The 11,377-nt window shown below is 34.4% G+C and overlaps 1 protein-coding gene across 1 annotated transcript in view; it reads left to right on the plus strand.

Annotated features, from left to right (window-relative positions):
- Positions 1-11,377, plus strand: part of TMPO (thymopoietin) — a gene marked incomplete at its 3' end in the record, with an annotated part of 30,891 nt that overhangs the window by 16,787 nt on the left and 2,727 nt on the right. The window contains exons 4-8 of the mRNA XM_081080886.1: positions 2,689-2,786; positions 8,738-8,857; positions 8,957-9,052; positions 9,469-9,579; positions 11,080-11,168. Coding sequence (XP_080937012.1) covers positions 2,689-2,786; positions 8,738-8,857; positions 8,957-9,052; positions 9,469-9,579; positions 11,080-11,168 — 514 coding nt within the window. The remainder of the gene's footprint in view (positions 1-2,688; positions 2,787-8,737; positions 8,858-8,956; positions 9,053-9,468; positions 9,580-11,079; positions 11,169-11,377) is intronic.

An 11,377-nucleotide genomic window follows, 5' to 3' on the forward strand; every position in this document is an offset into this window, starting at 1 on the left:
ACAATTTAGAGCTTTGTAGGTTACATTTTTATCTCAAATTGTTCACTCCTTTCCATGAGATTTCACAACTCTTCAAAACTAATTCTATTAACCAGAATATAAGTAGAGTCTTCGCTGGTCTTAATATCTTTGTACTTTCTACAGCTTTTCTACATTTTTTTCTTTCATTTTTCTCCCTTTTGTTTGTTTTTATGTCTATAGTATCATTCATAATATTCTAGGTTATTGCATCTCAGTGTGCCAGTCTTCAGACTGTTACTGATCCACAAACAAGCATACACCAGAACTTGACTGTAGAAACACTTTTCAGATTAATGACAGGGTTTATTTTCTTGATAGAGAAAACAGTGTGCAGACCTACACTCTGTTGTAAGTGCCTCATTTCTTCATGGGCTGGTGGCAAACAGTTTGTTGACCACACTGAGAAATACTGCTCTAGACCATGATACTCTAGGATAGTGCATTCTCACTATCACTGTAGTTTATTAGATGAACTCCATACTGGAAAGATGGGAATTTAAAAGTTATACTTTCAAGGTATGTTGCAGTTCATAGGTTTAATCTAAATTCTAAAAGCAAATTTAAGTTAGTTGGGTGGTGTGTTTTTTTAAGTCATAAGAAATCATACTATACCCCAGTATCTTTGTGTCTATATAAAACAGTATATTATCTTGTGTTTTCATTTCTATGATTGTAAGATGAGAGTCTAACTGTAGAGGCATTTGATAATCGAACTTCTTTGTACTTTTATGAAAATAATAGTATTAAGTATAAGCAAAATATGGTCCCTTGGGTACTCATAGGCAGATTCTTAGACTATACATGCCCATTTTTGCAGCTTTCTGGGAATAATTTTATTTGTTATTTGTCTTCTGAAATGTACATGTATACATGTACCTACTAAGTGCTGTGTGACTTTAAAAATGTATTACTGTAGAATGCTTCTGCAAATTCAATAAAGTTGTTAAATTTGAACAGTTTTGTGTGGTCTCCAGCAACATGTTGTATGTGTGTTTTATTCTTGGAGTTAAAATAAGTTAGATATTTGTGAATGAACATCCCTTTATCATTTCATCATTGAAACTCACTTGACATTACAGTGGTATAGTTGAAAATATTCTAAATATAGTTTTATTATATTTGAGGACTATGTTTTTATTGGCTGTTGGAATTTAAAATTTGTAAGAGAAATTAATCTGTAACCAGATACCTTATTTGTTTAAATCAGTTTCTGCTCAACTACTATTGAGTTCTTTGGATGTTTTCTAATTCTTAGAATCTGAGTTAACAGCTTAAGATTTTATAAAGTTAAGGATTGTTCCAAATACAGATATATAATAGCTCTATTAATAGGAGCTTTGGGATGTAGGGGATAGAGTTGATACTTAATCCTAAATAAAGATTGAACTATTTGAGCTAACATGCTGAAAATAAAAATCACTGCTCATTTTTGGGAAATTTGCAAGTAGACATTGGACTGACTAATGCTAGACTAGCTAGCAAGATACATGGCTCCCTTGGCTACTTTTAGTACAACTGGATTGAGTTCATGCAAAGCTAAGCTTTTAATAATTGACTCTATTTCTTCTTTGGTGCGAAAGTAATCTAAAGTTTTTGGTAACAAGTTTTAGAGGTAACAACTGACATTTTGCTCTGTGATAATAAATGGCCACAAAATGTGGAAGTTAACTAAAATTTATATTTATCTTTTAATAAATCCAGCTCTTCAAGTGATAGAGGAATGGAATATTAAAGCCTATAAAAAGACATACATATTTATTTGGGTTAACATTAATAACTATTATGGTGGTATGCTAAGTAATACATATGCACTAGCTTCCTTTCAAAGAAATGTTATATTGTATTGGGAAGAGGTGGAGAAGTGGCCTGTGATTGGTTGCACTTTTCTGCCAACAAGATTTCTCCTTACCTCCTCAGTTGTACTTAAGGTTTTTTTAAAAATATATTTTTATTTATTTCAAAGAGGGAGAGAGCGATAGAAACATCAGTGATGAGAGAGAATCAATGATCAGCTGCCGCTTGCACGCCCCTTACTGGGGATCGAACACAGGACCCTTCAGTCCCCAGGCCTATGCTCTATCCACTGAGCCAAACCAGCGAGGGCTGTACTTAGGTTTCTTATAATCACATCAAAAAAGAAGGGAGGAGAGACTTATACTGCACTTATGTATTAACATTGTTGCACTTAATGTTATTGGAAGCTTGGTACCATATAGGTAGGTTTGTTTTGTTTTTCATTCTTAAAATTCCCTATAGCTTTTTCCTTTACATATTTCAATTTTTAATAAACACACTGTATGGACAAAAGAATGGCAACAACTATATTTTAATGTTATTTTCCTACCTCTAAATTGTTTTTCGTGAAAAGCCTCCATGGGAGCAGTTTGAATTCACTTTGTTTCAGGTTGTTTGTCCCAGAAAAAGGGAAAGAGAATAGAAGTTGTGATCAGATTAAGGAGTGGGGGAGATAAACAGAAATGGAATAAAATAAGAATGGAAAAGAAAAAGACAAAAATTGCAATTAAACAGTTTTGGTTTGTTGAGGTAATAACAGATGACTTGTTTTACTTATTAGTGTGCCTAAAACCAGCATTCCAAACTAATGTTAAGATGGTTTCGTTTATTGTATGTTTCAAAAAGTAATGGTTTCTAAAATGTTATTTCCAGACTCTAAAGTAGAGCTCAAGCTTGAGAAGAGAGAACCACTAAAGGGCAGAGCAAAGACTCCAGTAACACTCAAGCAAAGAAGAGTTGAGCACAATCAGGTATCTAGTTTTATGATCACTGTATTCAGGTACAAGTAGTTTCCAGGCCTGTGTCCTAGTCTTTGGTTAATAGTTGACACCCAGATTCCATCACACTAAATATTGTTCATTCATTGTTCGTTAAATGGCATCAGAAATCTGAATTTTGTGTTGTCAGTAGTGTACCTGTGTTTACTGCAAAAGTGTGTTTAATAAATGTCTCATTTGTGTTTGATTCTGTGCTAAGCATGGTTCAAAGCCAGTCATACTGGTTTTGAAAATTTTTTTTTTAGTTTTTACCATATCTTTGTAACTTTATTTTCCAGTTACAGTTGACATTCAATATTAGTTTCTTGTGTGCAGCATAGTGGTTAGACATTTATGTAATTTGCAAAGTGATCCTTTCAGTAAGTATAGCACCCACCTGGCATTATACATAGTTATTACAATATTATCGACTGTAATTGCCTATGCTGCACTTCACATCCCTGTGACTATTTTGTAACTACCAGTTTGTACTTCTTAATCCCCTGACCTCTTTCACCTGGTCCCCCAAGCTCCCTCTCATCTGGCAACCAACCATCAGTTCTCTGCATCTGTGAGTCTGATTCTGTTTTGTCTATTTTGTTTTTATTTATTTATTTTTTAAAATATATTTTATTGATTTTTTTACAGAGAGGAAGGGAGAGGGATAGAGAGCTAGAAACATCGATGAGAGAGAAACATCGATCAGCTGCCTCCTGCACACCCCCTACTGGGAATGTGCCCACAACTAAGGTACATGCCCTTGACCGGAATCGAACCCGGGACCCTTGAGTCTACAGGCTGACGCTCTATCCACTGAGCCAAACTGGTCAGGGCTATTTTGTTTTTAGATTTCACCTGTGAGATTATATGGTATTTGTCAAAAAGAAATATTTTAAAAGATGGACATGCCTAAGTAATTCCTATGTTATTTCTTTAAAAGGCAGGGAATGGTTTTATATTTGTGTCTTTGTCTCTAGATTTCTTTCTTTCTTTTTTTTTTTTTTTTTTACTGATTTCAGAGAGGAAGGGAGAGGGAGAGAGAGATAGAAACATCAATGATGAGAGTCATTGATTGGGTGCCTCCTACACGACCCCCAATGGTATCAAGCCTGCAACTCGGGCATATGCTCTGACCAGGAATCGAACCGGAACCTCCCGGTTCATAGTGACTCAGGACCAACCACTGAGCCATGCTGGCCAGGCTGTGTCTAGATTTCTGGCTTTGCTTTTACTTTTGCCTGTCTTCTGTGACTTTTCCTTCAACTCTGAACTTAGTCTGGTTCTAAGACCACACTTTTCTTGTTTAGATGAAAATTTACCTTTTTTATTATTGGTGAGACAAGATGCACTTAGTGTAGAAACTAGGAAAATCTGGTGAAGGACACTGAAATAGACAAGCATGGGTAATTTTGGCCCAGAGTATGAAGGCAAAATGATATAGAGATAGCAAGAATGTGTGACTGTCAGATAACAGGGAAAAAGAAGGGAGGAAGAATGATATTAAAGACGGTTTAAAGGGTAATTGTTTTCGTTGGGGAAGCTAAACTGAAGGACAGGATAAATAATCAAAGGAGAGTAGATTGAGGAGACGACAGCAGAATTAGACAGTGGCCTTAGATAACAAAATTTTAAAATATAGAAGAGTGGAGAGACGAGTTTAATGATTCTTCAGTCACAGAGCCTCAACAGTTGTCAACATTTTATCAGTTTTATTTCATCTTCACATGTACTCTAACTTAATTCTTTGGTTTTGTTTTGCTTTTCACTGGAGTACATGAAAGCAAACCTCTGACTTGTTATTTCACACATTAAAATTTTGTATATGTCTCTAAAACATAGCTGTTTCTATACACACACAATGCCATTTTCACACCTAAAAATTATTTTTCGTATCTACTCTGTTTAATTCCTTCAGTTTCAGAAATGTCTCGTGATTATTCAAATTAGGATCCAAACAAATTCCACATATTATTTGTTGTTGTTTTTTATCTCAAATCTGTAGCTACTTCCCCTACAACTGTTTCTCCTCCCTCCATTTATTTGGTGAAGAAACCATGTTGGTTTGCTATATAGAATTCCTCATAGTCTGGATTTGGCAATTGTTTCTTCAAGTGTCATTTAATTTGTTCTTCTATACTCTGTATTTCCTGTAGTCTGGGAGTTAGAGATTTATAGTGGGGCAATGCAATTGACCTTTCTGTGATGACAGAAATGTTTTGTATCTGCTGTCCATTATGGTAGCCCTGAGCCATATATAAGTATTGAATACTTGGAATGTGACTAGTGTGGCTGAGAAACTACTTTATAAACTTAAATTTAAATTACCACATGTGGTTAGTAACTACTGTATTGGACAGCACAGATTATAAAGTTGGTTAGATTCAGGTTCAGTTTCTTTGACAAGAACATTTCATAAATGGTGGTGTGGCCTTCATATTCCATCGTTTCACATGATGTCCTTTGGTTATGCTAAAATTAGTAATGGGTTCAAATGTTGAAAGCCTAATCCATTCATTATAAAGTTCTGCATCACCTTTCATTTAATGGTTTTGACAGCCATTTATGATTATTGCCCAGACCCATTATTTCATTTGCGGTTGTAAGATGATTTCTCTCATTCTCTCATTCCTTTACCTCTATAATTGGAATTTTTATAAAGAACTTTCTTCCCTGATGAACTGCTTAGTTACCTTAAAATAAAACTCATATAGGAATGCCAGAATAAATGTTTAATTCTTGTCTTTTATTTTCTACTTTTCAAATCAAAGTGCCCTAGTTACTTTGAAAAGGGATCATTAAATATCTTTTAATAGTATGGTATTTTTTCTTTTCATATGTTTTTATTGATTTGGGAGAGAGAGAAACATTGATCAGCTGCCTCCTGCACACCCCTTACTGGGATCAAGCCCCACCCAGGAATCGAACTGATTACCCTCTCAAATGCATTGGACGACACTCAAACAACTGAGCCACACTGGCCAGGAAAATAGTATGGTTTTATATATTTTATGATCAATTGCAGTCATTCTTTTTTCATGTTCAAATTATGCCATCTTTAGCTATTAAGGATTACTAACTTGGATCCTATTTCTTTTTATTGACCTTGTTTGTCTTTGATAGTTTGTTTTCTGGCACAGTAAGATGACCCATGCTCATACATATTTCCTGCCTCTTACCATATCAGCCATTTTTCTAAAGAACCCTAATCCTTTTAATAGAAAATATTATTTAGAGACTACCTACAATCTGGATGCAATCACATTAACTACTAATTTTATATAGCAGTGAGTTTCTTTTTAATTAATACTACTTAGTCCGTCTTCCTAAGTAGTTATAAAACTGAATTATAATTTTATAATTTTTTAAATTCTATTTTCTTCTCAAAGTCACTTGTGTATAGTGGATTCTGGTAGAAAAAATTCTTTATAATTTTCAGAATATCTTTTCTGGTTGTATTAGTTTTCTGTGAAGATGATTACTTCTAAATTAGATAATGATAGTCAAGAATAAAACTGATTAATAGTCCTCAACCAAAGAATTCAATAAACTTGAACAAAGGAAAATATAAATAATTTATAGAGAAAAGTATCCATCCCACCTCTTTTCCCAGCTATTCCCACAGGTAATAAATATGTTTCTTGTGTTTCCTTCCATAGAAGAAAATAATCATTAAATGGTACTTAGCCCTTTTTTATTAACCATAATAGTTTTAATAGATGTTTCATAAGAATTTTTGATGAAGGGATTATTTTAGTTATTTATTAAAAATAAAACATAACCTGGTAAGTCCTGGAATTTGGTAGCTAACTAATTTTAAGGAAAAAGACATTGTCTACCCAAGCCCCCAACCTTCATGAATATAGGCTAAATGTTTGGTCTTTACATTGTATCGGTTGCATAAATGGTAAATATTACACCTTTCAAGCAATGCAGTTTTATATTCATTGAAGAGTTTTAAAATACTGAGTTTGATAATACCAGATAGACTATTTTACCTAGACTGTTTTAAAATAGAATATTTTAAAAATACTTCTAATTGTTTATATTGGCATTGATTATTAAAGAGGAAGCAATGAGGTGCATTATAAGTCAGTTATAATATTATCTTAAACAAGTTCTCAGCTCTGGCTGCACATTAGAATCCCTTTAGGAGCTATAAAAATTCAGTATGCACAGGCCCTTCTAATTCTGACTTGATTGGTCTAAGGTAGGGTTGGGGTATGTTCTTTATATTGATATGTTTTTTTTAAAAAGCTCCCAGATGATACTGTGCTTTAAGAATTGAGATTGAAACCGTTGTTTCCTTCTAGTCAAATAATCAGGAACTTAACTATTAATAAGCATTAATTATATGTATATGTAATTTGTTCACAGATTTGTCTTTTTACTAACATTAAGTTTGCATTCAGCAAAAATTTCCTAATTGAGAGCAGGAAAAAGGACTCAGAGGTTCAGATTGTGAGTCAAAGGGAAACTACAAAATCAGTCCAATGAGACTGTCAGTATCTTGTGGGGTTTGGTACTAATACTTCCAACCAAATAAGCATACTTATTGCGTGACCACTCTTGTCCCAGGATAAGAGTAAAATATATTCACCTTTATTTTTGTTTTATGTTTTTAAATATATTTTATTGATTTTTTACAGAGAGGGAGAGGGACAGATAGTTAGAAACAGAGATGAGAAACATCGGTCAGCTGCCTCCTGCACACCTCCTACTGGGGATGTGCCCGCAACCAAGGTACATGCCCTTGACCGGAATTGGACCTGGGACCCTTCAGTCTGTAGGCCGACGCTTTATCCACTGAGCCAAACCGGTTAGGGCAATATATTCGCCTTTAAAATTAACGGACATTGACTCAAATATAAAGAAACACCCTTTATCTAGATAAAATACTAGCTTGAAAGCAAAAGTGACCATATATACGCACTCTAATATGCTAATCATGGATGGCTATTTTCTAGTTAAAAGAATTTTAAAGGATCATCTGGTAATGGTGGCTTCAACGTTGAATAGCTTGATGCTTGGGGTGCAGAATCTCCGGTCCCATACCTGGGCTACTACATCAGAATCTGCATTTTAACAAAAGCTGCAGTTGGTTGAAACACACAGTACAGTTTGAGAAGCACTAGTCTTTTTAATGGCTTTCAAGCTATTTTATAAGGACTGGTAATTTAATTTTTTAAATGAGGGAATATTACTCAGCTTTTCAAGGAAGAAATGAATCATGGACCTGACGGTAAAACAGTAGTGTGTCACTATTATCTTTCTATAGTGAGGAGTGGATAGCATTGAGGGAGGTTTGGCTGTGACAGGTTAGGCATGCATGTTCATGAAAGAGGTGACACCAAGTTTTTGTTGCTATTTAATTTTAATGTCTTTAAGAAGAGTTTGACACCTGGGAATTTTTAAGTTCAGATAGCTGTGTATGGATTATAATTTAAACTGATTCTATTTAATAGTTTAATAGTCCTAACCACAGGAAACGAATAATGTTTAACAATTATAAAATTTTATTTTGTTTTAAAAGGATTCTGACTTGTAACAAATGACTTATTTATAAGTCAAAGAAAGTCTCTCATGCTCAGCCTCAGCCTGCTTGTTGATTAGACGGTCAGAGATGCAGCTGCAATGCTAGAGGCAAATAGCACACAGCAGTCACAAAAGGAGTCAGTTACAAATTGATGCACGTTTTCTCCCCTTGTTTCTATTACAATTTGTGAGCTTCTATAGTTGGACTCTTGAATGTATTTTTACCATCCGTTAAGTATTTTCTGATAACTACATATCAGTTCAGTCAATACATATAGAAATATATTGAGGGCATAGCATTGTTTGCAAATGCTGGCATTTGGAGAGTTTTCATGGCTTATCTGTGCTAATATGGCCATTATTAAGGTGTTTGATGTTAGAATATGACTTTTTAATGTGTCGATGTTGATTAGAGCTATTCTCAAGCTGGAATAACTGAGACTGAATGGACAAGTGGATCTTCCAAAGGCGGACCTCTGCAGGCATTAACTAGGGAATCCACAAGAGGGTCGAGAAGAACTCCGAGGAAAAGGGTGATGCAAGGCTTATTGCTTAGAATTGGGTTTTCAGATTGGTAGGGTTTTAGTGATTATTTTATATTTATTGTTTTTGTTTTGTTTTCAAACTAACAGGTGGATACTTCAGAACATTTTCGTATAGATGGTGCAATAATTTCAGAGAGTACTCCCATAGCTGAAACTATAATGGCTTCAAGCAACGAAACCTTAGTAAATATGTTTCATAAACTATACAAGTTGTATTCTTTGTAAACTACCCTTTAATTAGAATTGGGGAGGTGGTGATTTTTGGCAAATATCAAACTTACATGTTTTTAAACATATGTTAAACTTATTCCCCACATAATTCTAAATTTAAGATTTTCAATATAGCCAATTTATATATGTATAAATTCATTGCGCAAGAATCCAAAGTATTAAAAGGATACTTTTTTGCTAAAATATTTAAAGCGTGATAAGGCTTCACATGTGAGAACCATTGACTATATTCATTTCTGGGTCCTTTTGCCTAAATTTTTATTAAGGGAAAGTTCTAATAATATAGAAATAAAATATATTTTTCTTTTTTTCACATGTCTTTGTTATGTTTGGATAATTCTGAGTCTGAATAATTTGAATCTTGGCAGGTTGTCAATAGGGTGACTGGAAATTTCAAGCATGCAGCTCCTATTCTGCCAATCACTGAATTCTCAGACATACCCAGAAGAACACCAAAGAAACCATTGACAAGAGCTGAAGTAAATGAATAAAATTTAGATCGATGTTATCATTGATCTTTTAAAGAGGAAATACTTATATTTGTTTTTTAGAAGTGGGAGGGAGCAGAGCTTTATTGGGTGGGGTGTGTGTGTGTGTGTGTGTGTGTGTGTGTATGTGCACGCGCACATATATTTTTAAAGACATACTTCGGCTAGTGACAATAAAAAGTAACCGATGTAATATGACGTGCTAATACTATCCTCTTGCTGCTACTGTGTGCCTCTTAACTTACAGTTTTCAAGGGAGTGGTCATTTGTGTGCTGCTTATAACATGTTCTCCTCTTCGTTATGGATGAGAGCTGAAAGTATAACTGGGCAGTACGGGAGGCTATACTATCTTTCACTGAAAGGTCAAATAATGGGACTTTAAAATGACTTTGTATGATGCTTCATTTGATTAACTCCTGTATAATTAAGCTTTAAAGTACTAACTGCATGATGCATTACAGTTTTAATGAATTTTTACCAAAGGTTATTTTGATCGGGGCATAAAGGCAAACAAGGAAAACAATCAGGTTGTTGAAAAGTATATATCTTATGTTTTTTTAAGTTAGGAAGATTAGATTGACTGCTTTATTTTTATTTTTTTTTTAATATATTTTATTGATTTTTTACAGAGAAGAAGGGAGAGGGATAGAGAGTTAGAAACATGGATGAGAGAGATCGATCAGCTGCCTCCTGCACGTCCCCCACTGGGGATGTGCCCGCAACCAGGGTACATGCCCTTGACCGGAATCGAACCCTGGACCCTTGAGTCCGCAGGCCGACGCTCTATCCACTGAGCCAAACCGGTTCGGCAAGATTGACTGCTTTAAAACACATACTGAAACTTGTTAAAGGTCCATATTAATTTGGTATCTTCTGTATTTGATCATTTATTACAAAGTATTTTTTTTAAAATATGTTTTTGTTGATTTTTTTTAAGAAAGAGGAAGGCAGAGAGGGAGAGAGAAACATTGATGAGAAAGAAACATTGATTAGCTGCCTCCTGCAGGCCCCCTACTGGGCATTGAGCCTAAAAACCCTGGCATGTGCCCTGACCAGGAATCAAACTGGCAGCTTCTAAGGTTCATGGGACTACGCTCAACCAACTGAGCCACTCCAGTCGGGCTTATTATGAAGTTTTTAATGGAGGAAAAAACAATGTACTCTTAATGTTAATGAAAAGCATGGGAAATCCAGTGGGGGAACTTATACTGCCATATTAGCTTCACTGAATTTTTGTTTCTTTTACTTTAACTTGTTAATTTTTAATGTGTGGCTAACGCCCCCCCCCCCCCCATTATCACATTAACATCTTAAAATTTGAAGAAATTTGGAAATGTGTGGATACTTAGGTGATAATGAATTTAGAAATAGCAGTTAAAAGCTAGGATAGATTTAAGTGCATTCTCTTCTCTGAAACTTCCATTTAAAATATATTTTCATTGTTGCACATTTACACTAATTTTTAACTTTGGTTGTTTGTTTCTTATTAGGTGGGAGAAAAAACAGAGGAAAGAAGAATAGAAAGGGATATTCTTAAGGAAATGTTTCCCTTTGAAGCATCTACACCAACAGGAATTAGGTATTCAGATACATTGAAACAAGTATTAGTGTATTCTATGGGGGCATTTTTATTTATTCACTTATTTATTCCCACCTTTTTTTAGATATAATGGACACATAAAATTATATATATTTAGGGTATACAACATGATTATTTAATACACATAAATGGGAATTTTAATTTTTCATTCTTCACAAAAAGTTAACTATACTTGTGTTCTCAGAATT

This window comes from Myotis nattereri, assembly GCF_964212035.1.
Source record: "Myotis nattereri genome assembly, chromosome: 2".
Taxonomy (NCBI): Eukaryota; Metazoa; Chordata; class Mammalia; order Chiroptera; family Vespertilionidae; genus Myotis; species Myotis nattereri.